This window comes from Lepeophtheirus salmonis, chromosome 3 (assembly GCF_016086655.4).
Source record: "Lepeophtheirus salmonis chromosome 3, UVic_Lsal_1.4, whole genome shotgun sequence".
Taxonomy (NCBI): Eukaryota; Metazoa; Arthropoda; class Copepoda; order Siphonostomatoida; family Caligidae; genus Lepeophtheirus; species Lepeophtheirus salmonis.
Window position 1 is genome coordinate 19,513,313 of NC_052133.2, and position 21,736 is coordinate 19,535,048.

The window sequence follows — 21,736 nt, forward strand, 5'->3', positions numbered from 1 at the left end:
TTTATAAAAAAGTGGCTCTCAAACTTTTTAAAAGGTTTCAATTTTTTAAATAAAACTACTCGTTAAAAATCTTTCGACCTCCAATAAGCAAGTTATTTCCTTCTCGTCGGTATTCTAGAACATCTTGTGAACTTGAGAACTTTTATTTCAAATCATTCCAAATCTATGTTCCTCTTGTATTTTATTCTTTATCCACCATTTTAATTATATAAAAAGTACATAGGGAAAATATTGGTTCGAAACGGGCTGTTAAATCGAGTAAATTTGTAACATCAAACCCACATAAAGTGTCACTTTTTAGTATACCCTAACTAACGTTCCTTTATCTTTTTTTTTTCGTTCTCTCTCATAACATGTTAATTTTTCTTCTATTTACAGAATTCCCATTGTTAATTTAGATAAAAAGGTGAATTCAAAGAAGTTGCATTTTTAGTTAATGAGTAACATTCAAGCATACACAACGCCGTAGCGGACAAAAAAGTTATCGCCCGCATATTTGCAAAAATAGTCATTACGCCCTTTATTTTGGCTTATAGCATTGGAAGGACGTAGATCATTCCACAATCCGCTAGAGTGAAAAAATTATTTTTGTACGTTTGATACCTGGTCGTTCTTAGAAACGAAAGTATATTTACTCTCAATTTCATAGGTCAGATAGCTTAATTATAGTGATCAAAAAGTAGAAGATTTAATATGTATTTATTTCTTTGATATAAATAATTTTCCAAGAAAAAATGTTGAAAATTTAATATAATAAAAAGAACAAAGAAATAGGATTCAAAAAAAAAAAAATTCAATGTAGTCAACATCAAAGAAATAGATTTTTGTTTGATAAGCAAACATTTTTTGATACATTTGAAGAACAAAGAAACCTTAATGAATTGTAGTAGTTTCAATTTATTTTTGTATAAACATGATACATTTTCAAAACTTATAGATGTTACGTACCATACAACTCCTGACCAATATATTAGACGAGTTTTATTCATTGTCAATGTTTTAACAAAATAAAGCTTGCTTTCTAAATGCATAATCATATCTTTTCATGCATAACAGAGAATCTTTCCATATTTTTGTTCAATATTGATGTTTAATATAAGATAAATGGTATTATAGTATTGGGACCATAAGCGTACACACATATTATTAAATAGAAAGTCCAAATTCGAAGTCTGTCAAAAAGTGTATTTTTTGTTGTTTATTCATTATATATATATATATATGTAAATAAAAATATTTTTAACTTATTCCATATATTCACCTTGCTTTTGAATTAAGGCTTCCAATGGTTCTTCAGAACATTGCAGGAGTCAAAAATATATTTTTCGGGAAATTGGTACCATTCCTGTACAATAGCATGTTTTAAAGCAGTGGTTCTCAAATTGGGGTACGCGTACCCCTGGGGTAATTAGACACACTTCAGGGGGGAACTTGAGATTTTGAAAGAATATTTACAAGTGGTATATAACTCAGGGGCGTCCGCAGGAGGTATACTGGAGGGGCTTTAGTCCCCCCCCCCCCAAAAAAAAGAGCATATTTTTGTTTTTAACAAGGAAATTTAATGTTTTAATTTTTTCTTTCAAAAATATAATATAATTTTTTTATGAATAGTTATGGATTTTTAAATTTTTTTCCAAAAAATTTCCATATTTTTGAACAGCTGTAGATTGGGAACTTTTTTACAAAAGAAAGTAATTTTTTAAGAATAGCTATAGATTTTTGAATTTAAAATGCATATTTCCTTCTTTATATAATGAAATGGCTTCTTCCCTTTGATTTCCAATCATGATTGACAAAATATAATGGTCCATTCATTATATGCAATTTCAGTGGGAGAATATTATTTTTCATCCCTTAAATTTTGGCAACAAAATTTGCCACGTATTTAGACGAGTGTTCCAATACTTTACATTAGTCTGGCCAATAAAATGTCCAAATATAAACCAAATACAAATAATACTTTGGAGTTAGGGGTGAAGAGATAGATGAAAATTATATGGTTATAGCAAGTGTCCTAATCTAGAACTTAGAACCACCCTCCAGTTCAGTGACAATTATCCGTCCTTAAAGAATGATAAACCAATCCCTCATGACGTCATTTTTGTGTTTTTAATTATTTAGTCATATAGAATATTATAAATTAAGTAAAAATGACATATGTTATTAATGAATTGCATATAATCAAAAGGGAATATTTTTTGCAAGATTTATGAATTGCTTTTAGTACATATATGATATCACTTCTTTGGCTTAATACACTATCGACATTTCAACTCTCTGTTCGTGAATATTTTTATTGTATAAAGCGTAATTACATGGCAAACAGTCAAACAATTATAATAATTAACTTTTAAATTTTGTATCATCCTTAAATGTCTCTCCCAAAGTTTGACAGCCCTAAAGACCAATAACAGCACTTGTTTCCATCAATAAAAAGTTGAGATATTATCATTCTTGAAGACAATAGATACATTTTCTTATAAATTTTTTGGGAAAATTTCTCAATTTTGTTTAATATATGAGTTCATATCACGATGTCAATTCACTAAAATAAAATTTTAAAATGTATATTGTTTTCAATTACAAATTCTTCTGGGTTTTTTCAACTCGTATCAGTGTTTTGAGCATTAATCGGTTGTATTTGATTTAATTTTTGTTAAATGTGAAAAATTCACAACAATAATTCCATAATTTCGAAGAATTGGATAACTACCAAGTAATTTATGGTCTTTATATGTTAATTTTTGAAGAAAAGGTTGTAAAATAAAATAAGGTAATGACGTGATATATTAACAGCTGTGCTATAAACCTTTATATAGTATATAAAGTTTTATTAAAATAATATGGACACCAATAAGTATTTAAGCAAAAGGGATTTAAAAAAAAAAAATGTTGAAAATCTATAGATTTAAAGTTCCTCCGATTTTTTAATATTAAATACTTAAATAATCAAAATTGACTTTAGTTTTTTTTTGTCTTTTTTTTTTTTTTTTTTTTGACATATTTATCATGGATTTATACTGTCGATGATAAAAATATACATTTTCTATTCATCAAGATATAGTTTATAGGACAATGTCCTTTCCAGCGGTAGGGTCATTGAGGTATTACCCCTCACTTCATTGTTATTTATATTATACGGCGTAATAGATAAACTATAAGACATAAGCTCCAAAAAAATATTTATGTGAATATATTGCATTCCTGACGACAGTTGTAAGCCAACACAATAGCACACAAAAGCAGTTTCACTATGGTATCACCAATATTTTTGTTCCGATTAGAATGATGAATTATGGAACCAATTCATATGAATTGGAAATTAATTTAATGCGGGGGTGTATCCTTGTGCCGTGAATATGTAGCTTTATATTTGTTCATTTTGCACAAAATATTGGCGTGAGCCAATTGTTTTGCTTGCTTTTTCATTTGAGGGAGTCGATTTTTGTTAAATTAATGGAATAGTAACATGTATTCTTAAACGTCTTTTAAATATAATCTTTCCTACGATTAGCTGCATCCACAAATGGTTGGTACAATAAATTTATGCTGGAAATCTTTGTCTTCATTTGAATACAATAAATCCTTGAGATATCCTAGATATTTCCCACCTTTCAATTCAATTCCTTTTATTCAGAAATGTATTAAGTTATTTCTGAGACGAAGTAATGTGATTATCATGAAATACAATTTCAAAGGTACTTGATAGTATTGTTATACGAGGTTGAAATTATAATTAAATGTCAAATTTTGTTTATTACTATTATCGTTCTGCTGGACAGTTGAATATCAAGTGGACCCAATCAATCATTCTGAATCATACCCAATTTGTTATATTTTATAAAATTGCTAATATTGAGTATTTATTATCTAAGGAAAAATGTACTCTTCCAATCTGAGTGATAATATGTATAATCGATTTTTATAATGTATAATTACAAGCAGTAGTATCCGTCATTTCCCGGAGTTATTAGACGTCAACTAACAGAAAAAACTTCCTTTAATAGTATACAAAATAACTTTCCAACAATTTTTCAATATTACTCCCCATTTTTGACGAGCACGTAGTTACTAAATACTTAGATGTTCCTTCCTCAAGAAAGGAAGAATAATAACTACGGTTTGAGATATATTTTTTATATAATGTGATGAGTACAGGAGTACTTTATTCTTTAGAGCACTCATTGGCTGTGCTTTACGTACACAAACGTTTCTCGTTGCTAAAACCATCTAAAGTCGTATTCATTATTATTTAAATACATGTACCCACCGTTTTTCCCTTTTTTTATTAATATGAGCTCTTTTAGAAAGAAAATGATTCCTCATCCAACACACAAATCAACAAACTTTGCTCTATTAACCCATTAGAGGCAAAAAAGTTAATTAATTTACAAGTCTGTACAAATGAATATGAGTTTTTAAATTCAAATGCAATATTTAAGAATTATTTTTTATTTATATACCATCCTGAGTTCTGTATTTAAATATTATATAATAAATAAAAGTTTAAAAGATTTACTAGAGAGCTTCAATACTCATAAATCTAACATGAGTATAGAAATAGTTGTTCAAATAAAAATAATTAATTGCAAGAAACGGCATATATCTCATAAATTTTACTGATTCAATTTTAACTAAAAATGGTTTTTTTGTGATCCTTGATGTTTCTCAAGATCAGTTTTTAATCATTTCCATTCATTTTTTACATATTTATTTCATTTTAAAATTAGGTGGTTACAAAATTAATTTTTCGTCCATAAAGTAAACATTGTTATTTATAAGAACATATAGTTTGCCTATAAAATATCTTACTGTTAACAAAGCTTTAAAAACAGTTTCAAAGATATTTCATTTTCTAAGAAAAACTGTAGAATAGAGTTGAAAAAAGTATATAAACATTTCCAGATAGCATTTATAAATATATAATAAACGAATATGAGGAGTTGATCAGTTGGATCCAGTAGTTAGTTTAAGTTAAAGGAATGAAAGGGTGGTGGCCTATATTTGTATGGTCAGTAGTGATTCTGCTGTTCAACTCACGAAAGCTAGAAGAAATTCATATCTGCATTGTTTACTATTCCTCTGTCATATTGATCGGATCTTTATCTATTTTTGAGATGAGCAGGAGTAAAAGCTTGAGAGGCACCAATGGTCTACCTCTCAGTCCAATGTGTAATACTTATTTAATCTTAATTTTTTTTGTTCAATATTTCTATATTTTTCAAATTTGGATAAGGAATTTTGTATATTGGCTCAAAATTGGGAACAAGTTTTAAACCACTCAGAAGGGAGAAAAAATAATTAATATTTGCATGGTACTTACGTTCACTCTTTCTTATAAATCCTTTCCTTGTAGCTAATCTAATAAAAATATTTGATAACTAAGGTGCTCTCCTATCAAAATATTTCTAACTGTCAGGTTCACAATTTCCTTTTTGATTAACTTTTGTTTTTTACATACTGCAACTTCATATTATTTACAACTCTCTATGTATACATATTTTATATAACATATGTCACCTTTTTACGAATTTTTCGTCTTCCTTAATACAAAAAAAAATATTTTTTCAACACACTTCTGAACTAATTTTTGGTCCAAGTACTATTACTATTGAAAACCATTTAACTACAAATTATGAAACATATATTTACTTTTATATCGACTTTTAAAAGAGATTGCCTAATTAAAAGGCTCTCATTAATAATTTACAATAGTTTCTATATATACATGAGCCACATTTGTGAGTTACATGAGTCAGAAGTGTAAGTAAAAATTCGCTCACATATTAATATATACATCAAAGATTGTTTGACAATCGAAACTGTTTCCATAGAACTAATTGTTTACCATTTTAATAAAATTCATACCGTGAATATATAAATATTCATGTGATTCAGACAATGAAACAAAAAACTATGGATATATAATAATTGGACATTCAAACTTTTGTAGTTTTTTTATAGTTTCATGAACAAAACCCTTATAATTTTTTATTCAAACAATTGGAATATATTTAATTCATACTTTTTAAGGCATGCAAATGATTAAATCAGATGATTTTTCAAACAGCAATTGATAGTAGTTTCGTTTAACTGTACGCACTAGATGCATCCAAAATAATCAACTATTAGTGGTAGTACATGGCATTGCATGGAGTTATTAGGCGTCGATGAGCATACAATGACATTTGTCAATGATACTCCCCGTTTTCCATGTGCACAATAACACTTAGTTACTCAACTATCATACCTTCTCTCCTCAAGATTAAAAATATAATAGTTTGAGAAGAAAAAAAAAATATGGTGAGGGAGTACTTCAGCTAGTTGGTCAACCTTATCTAAAGTCACATTTTTTTTTTTTTTTTGTATAAAGTTCTTCCCTTTGTTTAATTTTTCGAATGAGTTGAGCGAAAGCCCAGCGAGATTTCATTCTTTAAATCAGTGCTCCCTGTAAATTATATTACATTGGTATATGATAGGATTGAGAAATCACTATTTAAAATACACCCTTTATACACGCACAATGCTAAATGCAAAACGCCTTTATTACACTTTCTTTATGAAGATGATATACATGAATAAGAACTCTTTTTAATGCTGCCTGTGTACATGCATTGTTTTAATATGCAGTGCATACTTTATTCTATTGTTATTTCTTAGATCAAGGATATTCACTCAAAAATGACTTACTTTTAACATAGATACATAAAGACAAACATGATTTTCTTTATTAATATACTATACTAAAGCCCCGTCCAAACCGAAATGTAATTAAAATATTTATCACCTAACATTATATTTTTTTTAAACTGCTTCTAGAATGGAAGAATCAGAAAACGCCATTATGCGGACTAAACTTCCACACTTTGTTTGTGCAAGTTTTAACTTTTATAAGCAAATTGTACACATTAAGAGGAGGAGTTAATCTTTACACGCCGAATTCATTAATTCTCTTTTTTCGAATAATAATTACCATTCAGCATTCTTATGCGGCTGGGAGATTCTTCTTAAGCAGATTTATTTTGCGTGGGGATACGGAACTTTTGAATTTGAATAAACGAAATACATCATCATTATACAATAGTGCCGTGTGGGTCCTCCTAGGATGTTATGCAAATCGTGTGTTTTTTAACAAGCTTGCTTTTCGAAATTGGTAATATGAAGCATATTTTTTTTTTCCCCTCAGCTGTTGTCATTATTATTTAACTCCTGAGTTGTCAACCTCCTCTTCTACTACATTCAATTATATTCAAAACGCGATTGAACATTCATGAGTGCACATAAAATACAGAGAGTAACCCTGACGATTTTGTCACAGGTTTATAACAATAAGTCTTTGTTGGACTCAGAGTCCAATTGAGGATAAAAATTGGAATAATAATTACCCTTGTCCTTGTTAATTTCATTCTCCCATTGTCATACCTGATTGTAGCAACGCCATGACTGTTAAGCTGGTCTACTCCAAAACCTTTTACAAATTATCAGGGTTACCATGTTGATTTTAGGTTTCTTTTTTTCTACATGCTCAAAATACACACGATTTTCATTATTACTCCAACATGTGTCTGTAGATATAGATTTTAAGGAGTGTATTTACTTCGCTGAGTTTCTGCTCAGAGACAATCATTGCCAAGGGTGAAAATTCAATGTGGAATGGGCATGATATAAAAAGAAACCGAAAAACAACATGGTAACCCTAACAATTTGATGAAAATTTTTGGAGGACAGAAAGAATAATACTCATGACGTTTCATTAGATCAGCTCAATCAGCTGTGACAAGAGAGGAAGGAAAAAATGATATCAACAAGAACATTTGCTGGAATTACTTCGGAGTCGATCTCCAATTCTACTCTGAGTCCAATAAAGACTTACAATTATAAGTATGCAACAAATCCTCAGGGTTACGCTATGCCTTTTATGAGCACACACGAACGTTGGAACAGGTTTTGAATAGAACTGAATCTATTTAGGAAAGGATGTTCACTACTCAAGAATTAAATAATGATGACAACTGCTAAGGAAAATAAAATTCCTAATGTATACTTCAAATTACAAATTACCAGGTAGGCTAAAAAAAAAAGAACAAAATTTACATCATTGAGCGTAGGTTTAGAAAAATTTGCGGAACAGAGACCATATGATCAATATTTGTAAAAAGTAAAGAAAATTACTCTTTAGCAAACAATGCAGACTCTATCAATTCACGCTTTGAATAGAATTAACAAACTAAACTGGGAAAAGAAAATATATATTTACGCCTTGAAGCAAACTAATCAAGTAATACAATATAATAAGCTCATTTATCCCCTTGACTTATAGGTTTACATTATAGGGATGTCAAAAGTGTTGAAAACTTTTCACGCCTGAAGGAGTGTCATGAAAAATATGATAATTTTGAGGAACAACAATTCTGCTGATAGAGATTACTAGTAAAAACAATTATCTTTGTTTTCGTTTGAATTTTCAAAATAGGGATGAACAAGTATATAAACCAAATGGTGAAGAAAAACCATGGGATTAGTACTTGTACAAATATAGTAGGCTGCGTGAGAAATTTTTTGTCGGCTAGAGGAGTTGAGGATTGCATGAATATTAATCAACTTAAAATAAATCAACGGGGTAATTCTGCAAAGGGAAGACAAAATTGCATACATCCTGATGAAAAAAGGCAAAATGATATTTTTGATATGCCAAAAGCCAAAGGTTTTTATTATTGACGATATTTATATCTTTAAAAGCGAGATCTTATTTCTTAAATCAAAATCCACAATCTTCATAAAAATCTTTGCAAAAGGATCTACCTTTCTTGAGTGGTCAAGACAAATTATCAGTGGGATCATAAAGGGTGTAGAAAAAGTAATGAGACCTCCTAAAAATAAAGTTTTGAATAGGTGTTGCTGAATAAATCTTAAAATTCCGATTATTTTTTAAAAAGCTCGGATTCTAAGCCTTTTATTGATGAACATGTTCTTAACAAAAATTATGTATATGCCGTGATTGAGGCAGGAAGAGCCATCATAGGCAATTTAATCTGCGCCAAGTGGACCACATCGGACATCATGAAAGCTTTTAACGGCAGCAAGGCTACATTCTGTCGGATAATAAATCATTTTGCTGATATAGACAATCTTCAGGACAACCCCAAGAGTGGAAAACCCAAATGAAGCCTGAAGACATCATGGAGGCCTTTAAGGGCAACCCTACGATAAAAATGTCAGAGTATGCCAAGAAGAAGAAGGTGCATCGGTCTACTGGGGCAAGGCCATCTGAAAGGGCTAGAGGAAGGTCGCTTAGAAGAATTTATAGGTCACTCCTGTCAAACGTCAAAAAGAAGCAACTCATATTGTACAAGAGTGGAAAGGTAGCAACATGAACTTCTGGGGAAAGAACTTTTGTCCCCCTCAGGGCTCAGATCTGAATCAACTGGATTACTCCGTCTGCTGGGAAAGTGAGAAGAAGGTCTGCAAAGTCCGCCACCCGAATATTGATGTCCTGAAGACATTTGTTAACCAGCAGTGGATGATTTAAAAAAAGTACTAAGCTGCCAATGTGTACAAGGAGTTATAGAGGCGTTTGGAGGCTGTCATTGGGGCCGATTGTGGCCAGATTTGTAATAAATGTGTGTTGTTATAGTAAAAAATACTATAAGATACATTTTCTATGGGCAACAACATCCTGATCAATTATGAGTATTTCAATAACTACATAGAGGCAAGTAGAATTACTTTTTCTACAATCGATATGTATAAGTTAATTTGGACAAAAAATCGACTGACTAATAGCTGAACAGTTTTTAACCCAATAATAATTAGCAGCTGAATTGATCCCAAAATATTTTCATATGTCGAGTTCTAATTTAATGCTTGTTAATGAAATATTCATAGAAAAATGTATTTTATCATAATTAAGTTCTTTGCTATATAATGAATAACATAACATTAAAAACAATTTATTAAATTATGGTTAAGATTCACACAATACACTATGCTTATTAAAAGGGAGCTTGAGAAAAAGAAGAGATTAACCCCTCCGGTATTTTAGGTCCACAAGCATCTTCATAAGCTGAACCAGGAAGATTCAGGTATCTAGAAAGAGGAATGGAAATTGGAAAATTGGTAATGATAAATCCGTTCACAAACTCAAAGGAGAAGTGGATGAGATATTGTCTTGGCACATCCACTGTATTGACAAATAAGTCTAAGCCAGAGGAAAGAAATAGGCTTTGCACATTTTGTAAGAGGCACGCTAAGTCCTCCTTCCATCTCTTTTACGAATGTGAAGTCGTGGAACTTGTGAGAAAGTATGTATGAGAAAAAAAAAGGGTGAATACGAGCTGACACTTAATAAAGAAGACTGGCTATTTAGTATGCTGAAATTTTATATTGTGTCTATAACATAATTTGATGACTGTTCTTCATGTGTTTTTTTGTTTTGTTTTTAGTGAGATGATTGAATAAATGGAGAAAAGGGGAAAAGATTTACAAAATAGTGTGGTTCAGTTATTATATTGAGTGAACCATTTACCGTAAGATACCTTCAACTTAGCTACGGTCATTGATAATTTTTTGGGATTTTTTTTTACAGAATAAATTATATACACGAAATAGATCTTTTAGTATGTATTTAACGTAACTTTGGTGTCTTGCATATTTATAAATAAGAATCACATCACATGAAATAATACGTAATAGTAGCTTGTCACGCTATAAAGTGTAAAAATAAAGTAACAACTTTAATCATCGTGAATCTTAGACTTAAAACAACACTGGGAGTAAGCAAAAGAACATGATTCAAAGCTAAAGCCATATTTGGAATGTGCCTTATAAAAAGTTTCAGAGTCTCCAGATAGAACACATGAGTCAGATCGTTTCCCTCTTCGACAACAATAGTGCTTCCCTCTGGCATTGAATTTGGATCGACTTTGCAATTTCTGTGTGAGTGATGAAGAGGTAGGACTGTTTTTCCGAACACAAAGTGTCTTTTTGAGTGCTCGATGAGGATCGTTGTCGAATTGAAAGAGAGAGTCACCACTATCCATCACTTGAGCGCTGGAATATATATCAACAAACAATGAGTAATTACGTCATGGAAAAGTAAGACAACAATAAATTAGATAAACATACTTTAATTATATTTAAAAAGAATGAAATTTGCTTGAGGGTAAATATAAACATAATCAATAGTCAAAAATATATTATTTACATAAAAATTTGTTTCTTATTGTTTTTTAAAACCAATTTTTAAGATTTTTACCGAATACACCTTGAATTATTTGTTTTGTACTCTTCTCACATGCTTTATAGTCAAGTATGTACAATGTTTGATGATATTAACTACATATATCAATAGAATACACAAACGTAAAGTATGACAAACAAATGGTCAATAAAAAATTAAAGTATGCAAAATTGAAAAAATCGAAAGTTAAATTTTATTAATTATTTTGGCACAAACTTATTATTTTTTTTTTTCTACTTTTATCAATAGCAAGAGTTGACCATGTTATTTTAAAAATTCTCCTAAATTAGAGTTCCATCAAAAAAACTATATTGAAAAATTAGAAAAGGAAAAAAAATCGTTACTTTTCCTGCTTTTTTATTGTATTTTTTCATTATTTCAAGAGTCATTTTAGTGTTCCTTTTTCCCTCTGAAGTAAGCATTACTGCCTGTTTAGGGTGTCAATTGTTTAAAAAATTTATATTAAAATAAATATATGAATACAAATTTAATATTTTCCGTGCCCTAATAATATTATAAATTGATAAGTTTCTCCTTTTTATATTTTAGAAGAAATCATTTTCTCTCCGAAAAATCCCTTAACAAACAGCTGATACTAAATTGATGCAAGTTAGCATAGCATTTTCTATATTATATTTTTCACACACCCTACTTTGTTGTAATCCAGGAAGTCCTTGTCGAACCTGGAAACTGTACGTACTCAACCATATCCTATTCTACATTGTAAACTCAAGGGATATGGGGGTGCGGTAATTTTTGCATATATAGTATCCACTATCAGTTAGTCCACGAGGAGATCGGTAATGACTACATTCGTCTCCACCTCGGCCATAACGTAAATTGCAAGCTCAATGGTGATTAAAGATCAGGTGAAGAAGAAAACTAAAATAGTTTTCTTCCATTAGTGTTCAAATTGTCTTACCACACTTGCATTTTACTTGAAGTGTAGGTTGGGGGCCCATCCTGCTCTCGCAAATATTTTTGAGCTGATAATGAAATATCTACCCAAAATCTTTTAAAGTTAATGGGACTTGAGTTCTTTGTTAGTTTGTATATTAATTATGTAAAAATTTGCTCTTTTAGGTACTTATACAATACTTCAAAACTAAAACTTTAGGATATTAATACATTCACTAAAAGTAATTTGTAATACACAACAAAGTGCATTTCTTTTTTTCTTATTTCTTTTTAAACTGCATTTAATTTTTCTTTTTTCTCTGTATACCTATTAGGAAAATTATGAGTTTTTAATTAATTTCATTTATGAAGATATTTTCATGGAGGTCAAAAAAAGTTTTTTAAAGTTTTTTTCGCCGAAGGAAAATTAAAATGTAGCATTTTTTTTTGTTACTTAGAACATTTTTTGGCAATATTTTAACAAACTATGTAGTTTAAAAGCCTTTTTTCAATTCTTTTCTTCCGGAATAATAAAGTATATTTGAATACAACATTACTAGTTGAAATAAATAAACTATCCGTCTTTTTCATTTATTTTTCTTAACTAAAACTATAATGATAATGAAAAGGAACACTGATCAGACCTCAGAGTTTTATTCATTTAAGTAGGTACAGCAAAAATCGAATGTTAATCTGGGGGAGGGAGGGGGGCTTAAGAGGATTTTATTGAAGTTTGAGATTGTGTAATAAAGGTTAATAGTCCAGAAAAATAGATAAATAGATCATGAAGTGTATTGAATGTAAGATTATGATCCACGTTTGTAATCAATTCAATAGTACATTCTTAAGCTTTTCCGCTGCATAATTCTGGCAGTGGCATTGAAGGTATCGGTGTTTGGATTACCGATACTGCAGGCCTTTTTCTTGAAATGCGCCCAAAAGGTGTAATCAAGATAGTTGGCATCAGGGCTGTAGGGGGACCAAAATTGTCAAAAAAGAGTTCTAAATTACTGAAGAAACTCATTCAAAACTGATTTTAAATTAATCTTGCAATGGAGGAGAGGGGTTTTTTCATTGCTGGTGTCAAAAGTGGCCTCTCTACCCTCACAAGGCTATTTGCAACCTCTTTTTGATAACTCAATGGACTGTCTGATATGAAACCAAGAGATATCTTACATCGACCATCATGGACTTATGGAGATTTGCCTGGGGAGTTTTCTTTCACTCCTACAGGTCCAATTTGGCATTTTTGACAGAGCCCTTCTTTCTCTCCAACGTTTGGAACTTACTGAAAGCGTAAACGGTTGTCTAGGAAAGGGCCAAATGCTTTGAGTCAGCGTATAGAAATTCGTTGATCACATTCAAGTGTCATTTTCTCAACGTATAATTAAGCTGTAGATGTTTGCTTTGTATTGTAACTAATTCTTTATCCTTTGATATATCGAAAGTTGAATTAATTTTAATCACTTATCCTGCATTAATTATTTAATTAGTCATTGTTTAGATTTCAATGGATCATCCGTTAAAAGTTGATTATGCAAAGGGAAACTTCCATCGCAGAAAAGTCTTTTACAATGGCATGGTAAGATAATAATATAATCGGATACCGATGCCAAATGGTAAATCAGCTATTCAATTTATCGGGATAAACAGCTCTTATGAATTGAATTACCACATAATATAGCAATTGTTTCCTTGTTCTTTTTAATTATAAATTTTCTTCTTAATAAGAAAACGTTATCCAGCTTTGCGTAGTTTTCAATAGTTTAATATTATTCTCACAGTCATATTGGACTATTTCCATAAAGAGAAAATGTTTCAAATAATATTTTATGTAGAGTAATGGTTTTTATATCATTTAACTTATGATAATATAGGGTGTTTAAACACCTCAGTATTCAAACTAGTATAAACATTAAATATATCTATGAAAATATTCATATATTATTGCTAAAGACACTCATGATGATCTTGATAACATACTTTTTTTTTATTTAGACATGAAGTTTACTAAATTTTTAGCTTTATTCATGGGATTTAATTAAAAAATATTGCACGCCTCAGCGCTTAATAATTTCTTTCTATATTGTTCAGACATACTTTTTATTATCTTTTTATGTTAAAGTAGTTTTGAAGAAATACTATAATTTTAAATTACAAATTAAATTAATTTGCATCTAAACTTAATATATTCTTCTTCTTGTCTGACCAACTATTCACAGACCAGTACGGTTCCATACACCGGAGATTGATACCACTATATAAAAGACCACAGTCAGACAAAAAAATATTAATTAGATTTAAACGATAACTCTAATAGATGTTTGCTTACACAAAACCACAAACCATTAGATTTTCATTATGCTTATCTGAAAAGATATTCTATATCCAGTTCTATATTGCCTATATTTTTGGCTACTCCCATATAATTAACAAGCTTTCTAATTATTTGGAAATATTTTTTTTTCTTCCTTATTTGATAAATACGGATACCTAGGAGTGTACATAAGAACGTGGAATAACTTATAGATATTCTTGGCAACCCCAATACTTATGAAATTATCTACTATGAAAATTGGATATGAAGGGGAAAGTAGGGGAGAATGGTTGGATAATAATTTTTAGTCGTTTTTACCATTGGTTATTACTTTCTTTTTCCATTATTTTCATTAATATCTTTTTTCCTTCCTGCTAAATGTAGTACATAGTATTAGTATTGGGAGGGGGGAAGCAATAATTATACCCTAATGGATTTTTATGGCCATAACAAACACCATAATATACCATAACCCCTTCAAATACCTTCATCAATCAAATAAGCTTTTGGATACAAAATATTCTTAGATTAGTTAAGGAATTACTCGAAATCAATGTTAAATAATGACCCTCAATTTATGGGATGATGATTTTTTATTGGCTATAGTTTATGCTACTGTTATTTAGTGGGTAATCAAAAGTCACACAAGAAAGTTTCATGTAGTGTAATACCTTGAACGAGTAAGATACGTTTGTTAATTGCAATTATTGTTGGGTAGCTTCTTATTTAAGACTGAAGACTGCAGTCTCCTCCGGTTCAGTTCTGCATCCATCAACTTATAAGATAGGGACTCTGATGATGTCACTTAACTTCCTTTCTTTCTTTTTTAAATTCAGTTCTAATACTGACAATTCGTTGGGCCGACTATCTGAAAGATTGATAGGACCGGTTCTTGGATTGAAATGGACTAAATAATTTTAAGGGCTTACGCAAAACTAGTTACAATCTAAAGACGCTCTTATTTTCTAAAGCTGGTTTAATTATTATATCTTAGTATAAGATAAATACGTGATAATGTGTTGATGAATTATAAAAAGTAAATCTAAGGATAAGCTTGGGAATTAAAAGTTTTTGTTTAGAGGCTTCCGCCGGACAATATATGCACATATATTTTAAATTATTTTTATTTAGAAAAAAAATCCAAGAATTTCAAAAATCTATAATTATTTTATAAAAAAAATCAAAAATCCATAGTAGTTCGCAAAAAAAATACTTACAAAAAGTAAATGAAATTTCAAATATTATATTTTTTCAAAAAAAAATCAAAAATTCATACTTATTCACAAAATAATGAGTTTTTTTGAATAAAATTTCAAAAATCCATCGCTATTCACAAAAAAATTTCTAAAATTCACAGCTATTCATAAAAAGTTAATTTTTTTAGAATGAAATTTCCCATCGCTATTCACAAAAAGTTTCAAAAATTCACCGCTATTAGCAAAAAAGTTTTAATTTTAAACATTAATTTTTTCGGAAAAAAAAATTACCCTCATTTTGAAATTAAAATTTTCCATCCTGACTAAAACAAATTCTAGTAAAAAGCTACAGCCTTTCTAGTCGCCCCCTGTGGAACCCCCTGTTGTTTGACTTCAGTAGAATTGAGAAACAATAATGAAATAATTACAGTCCCATGTCCTTGCTACTTAGATACAGAGTGAAATTTGTTTTATTTTTTACTCTCATAGCTCCTTAATGTTGAAATAAACAAAAATGGCGAGACAGCTCAGCTGATCTTATCAAAAGTGTTGTTTAACTTAACTTATGGTGTATTTTTTGTAGAATACTGGCAGGCATTTTTTTTCTATAAATCGGACAAAGACTAATTAAAGTGGTGAATCATATTTCCAGTATGCCATACTTAACCGTTACACGAACAACTATAAAAAATGGCGTTATATTCTGAAATTTCAATATTTTTTGTTGATTTTGTAGCAAAAGTATTTTTTTTTCATTTGCAGACTGTTACACGGAGACTCCTGTTTAGTTTAATTTAAAAAAATATATATATAGTTTTTTTTGTTTTGTTTTTTTTGCATTTCATAATGATTAAACTAAGGATTTTGCAGAAAAAAAATTACAAATATATTTTATGCTGTAAAGTATTTTATTTTTGTAATTTGTAATTTTTTTTTAAATGCATACTAAAGATTTGTATATTTAAATATTGAGTACCTCAATTTATCTCAAAAGCTATGCAAATAGGCTTTATAAAAATAATTTTTATCTCATATGTAGAAGTAAATTTACTATATTTAATATATTCATACAAAAAATGATCTTATTAAGTGATAGCTCATTAGTCCAACATGCAATTTATTAACAAATAATTTTAAATATGATTTTTAAATGTGAATATTAATTGATGAGAATGTCAAATTTGCTTATCAAGGATGATTAAATTGATTTAGTTAATCTTCAATATTAAAATATTGATTGATGAATAAAATTAATAATCAAAAATTATTTCATATAAGTATATGCTCGTTATTTTAAAATAAAAAAGATTTTGGGAAAAAACAACATTTTGTTAAAGCTGTTTTATAAAACTGTATAAATTTTTCATGGGTAATAAGTTCTTTAGAAATAAAAAGTTAGGGTTATTTTCCCCTGACTCTGATCTATTTACAGAATAAAAACTTGAAAAATACATAAAAAAGTATTTGAAAGAACCCATTTTACGTGGATTGTACTCATGAGACCGTAAAAAAATACATTAATAAACCGTTAGTAATTTTTATTATCTATTGAAATCGTTAGGTTAAGCATATTCAGTGAACTTTTCTGCTTATCAAAGTGAAAGCTTATGTATATTTTCATGTACAAGATTAATTACCTGATATCCACACATCCACTCTCAGGTGCTTCCCATTCAAATGGTACCATTGTAAAATCCGAAAGCTCATTTGGAAATTCAATGGGCCTTTTGATTAAATATTTCCAACAGTTGTAGGAGATTGGCTCAGACTTGTCTATTCAATTATAAAAATAAATCGTTGTGTATCTTACTATGTTTATATAGAGTTTTCTAATCAATAATAATGTTATGTTTAAATTCGTGAATTAAAGTCGTATATAAGTTGAACATTCCATGCCAATTGTACTATTGGCCTGTCATTTATGTCTTTGAATTTGAAATTTTTTAAAGTTTCTCTTAATTTTATGTTGAAAATGAGAATGGTAAAATGTGAGGCCTATGTGAAAACAAGGCACTTTTTATTGACTCTTTAGTTATGTAAACCAACATCTTGTTACACAAAAGTAAGAATTTAATTATTTTCTCCTTCTTGTTCAATTTTCAAAGCTTTGCTAACAGCTACATATTTTTTTTATAAAATTTTCAAATTTTATACAAATATTATGATTTAAGACCATTTTCCTTGAATTCATTCTCTTCACCTTCCACTTTCAATAACATACTAGCTATTATAGATTGAAAAAAGATAGAGTGGGACTATGTTAGGAAAAGATAAAAATCACCTAAAATCATAAATAATATATACATAGATCAACAAAGTGTTTTTTGACGGGGTTGTTATTGCAAAATTTAACATCAATTGCTGTTGAGAGATTTATTTATACTAAATATAAGTTATATTTTATATTTGTTTATTGATTTATGTGTATTTACACCATCAACTTCGCCAACAAAAGCTTACATAAATATATGTGATATCAGCACCCTCTAGTAATCTTTAATTATCTTTGGCTAAAATTTTATAAACTATTAGGAAATTTTATTTTTAAGTATCTAAAGGTTGTGAAGGATGATGTTTACATACATTTAAAAATTAAAAGAAAACCCACAAACATAAGGCTGGGCAGGTTTAGTTATTATTATTTATGTCATTAATATTTATTTATATGATTAATTATAGAGCGTTTAGCTAAAAAAATATCTTTTTTCGAGCAATGTTATATTTACTATAAGAATTAATTATTTTTGGATCAATGTAAAATTTTAATTATTTTATATACTTATGACATAAATTTTACAAAAAATGATTAGTCGTAAATAAATCTGAATTAACAACTTCAAGACGTAATTGTTGACAAAATGTTTTTTTGTTTGTTTTTTTAAAGTTATAAAGCGAAAAAAAGTTACTTATATTAGACTTTTAACTCACGTGTATAAATGAAAAACTATCGTTACATTCAATATACTCGTACAATTTTGATATTTAATTGTATTAATATTTTACCTGATAATGACTTTAATTTCCCTGGAGTTTTGAAAGAATCATTATGAACTATAGAAATAAGAAACTTGTGAATGAGGGAAACTTCCTCTGTCGTTGATAAGGTCACTAAAAAAGTTTGAAAAAAAAGAAGAATAAAAAGTTAGAAATACATAATAAATGTTCAATTATAAAAAGTAACTTGCGAATGAGGTTAACATAGTATGATTATGTAGTTAGAGGCTATAGATATACAATATACATACAATACTTATATTATGTACAACTACGAATTTATTATAAATTGGGTGCTAATCATATCCTTATTGCGAGCCTATTTGATCCTTAATATATTATTATTTTATTCGTAGGGATTCCTATATTCATGAAATCTCATGCAAAAATTATACAATTAACAATCAATTATCAAAAAAGGTTAATTTAAATCACATATCTAATTAGTTTTTTATCATAATCTTTTTACTGCCTTTTTTAAATTTTTTTCTTGTTTCTACATATTTTGTTAGTTTGTGATAATTTTTAAGCTATAAAAAATCTGGAAATGTACTTAAAAATAAATTTATTTCTGTAAAAATTATGTTTGAGTTTAAAATATGCCATGATTTTTATGTGAAATAATCCTATCTTTTTTAGAGGGTATTATTCGGAGATGAATTACCCCTATCGTTAGTTTTCACATACATCATATGTGTACACGTAAACAATACGTTGTTTACACGTAAAAGTTTGTGATCACACAAATGAACAATGTATCTGTTAGAGCTCTACAAAGTATGATTTCCAAATAGCAAAATTCAAAATTATCCCGCCAAAAATAAAAAGTCCCTGTATTATAAAATGATCCTTTTTTGAGAAATGAAAATAGTATTTTCTCTCCTACAAACAAAAAAACATTCTTAATGAAGGATACTCTTTTATTTCGAAAGTAAAACTGTTAAAGTTTGAAGATTACTATAAGTATAGTCCTAAAAAGTAAGTTATCTATCGTTCCAAAATTATTCATATTGTTTACGTAAATAAATTAGAAAACATTAAAATCAAATTATTCAAAAATTGTTTTAAATAGTCCATTCAAGAATACAGTATTTCTACGTCTTTTAGATGTACTTATTTAACTTTTTATGATTGTTTATTAAGAGTATAGAATTAAATCATTCTTATTTAACATTAGAGATCCAACGATTGAACACCGTGCCTTGACTACAAAGTACAAAATAATTATCTATAAAATATGCATTTGTTACATTTTGTTCATTTGCAAAGTATACAGTTTAAGCATTTTTTAGCTCATTTGTAAAGTTAAAACATATCTAATCAACAGATCTTCGAGAATCAAAAATGGGTAATGGTAGTTTTTTTTTAAATATTTATATTTTAAAAATAAATCAGTATAAAAAAGAAACCAATAATTAACTATGTAACCCTGACATTTTGTAGAATGTTTTGCAAAGATTAGCTGGAAACTGCTTTAAAAGGAAGGATATAACCACTAGTCCCACTCCGCATTAAGCAAGAAATTACTTCCGTGAAACCCGTAGATTTACAAACTAGGTATTCCAGGAATCAATTCAAACTTTGTATTCAGAAATTACTAAATAACTTTAATGATAAAAGGGGCAATACCACCATAATTTTTCAATTTTAAATATTTGTACCTTGGGCTAGTTAAAGCTTTTTCCACTGTGAGTGCAGTCAAGGGAAGAATCTGTGGCAGACACATAAATATAAGTGATTTAGATTAAAAGTACATGTTAAACAATTTTAATAATATTTCTTGTCCACTAACATGATTTTAGAATCATTGATACTCTCCGTGCTGGTCATTTGTTACAAATTAAAGTAGCTCATATTCCTTTATACCTATAATGAAGTCATAACAGAACAAAGAATACACATAATAATACCCTTTATTGTGTGATGCAACCTTTCCTTTCTTTAGAAATAAAAACCAAAATCAGTTTTTCCCAATTATTATTTAATAATTAGGAATTGTTCACAATTTAACCATAGCTAATTCGAATTCAACCAATCAAAGCTCAGAATCCTTATGAGGGACAACAAAGTTCAATCATATATTTATGTTGAGGAGGTAACACCATTGACATATATACAATCTTTACTCCCAGATAAAGGTTGGAGATTTTTTAAACATTAATTGTTACGAACATATTCATTGCTTTCACATTACAAAGTAATATATTGAAAATAAGGGTTTTTTCACACGATTTACCATTTATATTTTGTCGTTAAATGTATGTATCTACACATACAAACAAACCAAGTATAGAAGATTGAGTTAAGCAAACAGAGTTCGACACACAAACTTTATTTTTGTGGTTGTATGTTGGTAACCCATCCACTGAATATAAATGAGCAAAAACATTATTAAACGACATACAACATACACCAAATGTGAAAGGAAAACAAAAATAATAATAATTAACTGTTTATACATTTAAACAAGACATGTACCATTGTATGTATTGTACATACAGGGACAGTTGTGGTGGTGGGGGCCCTTTTGTAGTCTGTATGTCAATCGTTTGTCCCTTTTTTATAAAATTGTGTCAATGTTCCATAGACAAATGTATTTACTGCACTTTTTAACCTTCCATTACTTTCACTCCAGAGATGGATATATCCCTGTAATATCTTGTCTGTATCATACTTTTGTGACATAGTTTATGGTAAGGTGGATAACCACATCTATCGTCTGTGTGTACATAATTTATTTATATAAACTTTTCATAGTATAATTTGTTACAACCAAAAACTCTTCCTTCCAAAATGACATGGTTCTGTGATTCAAATCTTGTTTTTGTATTTGGAGACAGAAAATACATGCTTAATATTTTTGTGATTCCACATTTTAACTAATAATAAATGCTTTAAATTGAAAATTATAACTCTTGAGGTTTGAAGCTTTTAGTATGCAAAGCTCTTAGAAATAAATTATTACACACGTATATACGTAAGCATGATAGATGTACTTACTAGTGTTGGATTGCTCACAAAATAAAAACGAATAGACTGCATTTATTTCATCCTTATTTTAAACCTTTAGGGCGGAAAAACGAACACGAGCAA

At 28.9% G+C, this 21,736-nt stretch overlaps 1 protein-coding gene across 1 annotated transcript in view; it reads right to left on the minus strand.

The window, feature by feature from the left end:
* Window positions 1-10,605: 10,605 nt before the first annotated feature.
* LOC121113978 (uncharacterized) overlaps window positions 10,606-21,736 on the minus strand; it is a 34,750-nt gene continuing 23,619 nt past the window's right edge. Inside the window, exons 3-5 of the mRNA XM_040707784.2 lie at window positions 18,653-18,757; window positions 17,287-17,422; window positions 10,606-11,049 (exon numbers count right to left, since the gene is read on the minus strand). Coding sequence (XP_040563718.1) covers window positions 10,734-11,049; window positions 17,287-17,422; window positions 18,653-18,757 — 557 coding nt within the window. The 3' untranslated portion in view covers window positions 10,606-10,733. The remainder of the gene's footprint in view (window positions 11,050-17,286; window positions 17,423-18,652; window positions 18,758-21,736) is intronic.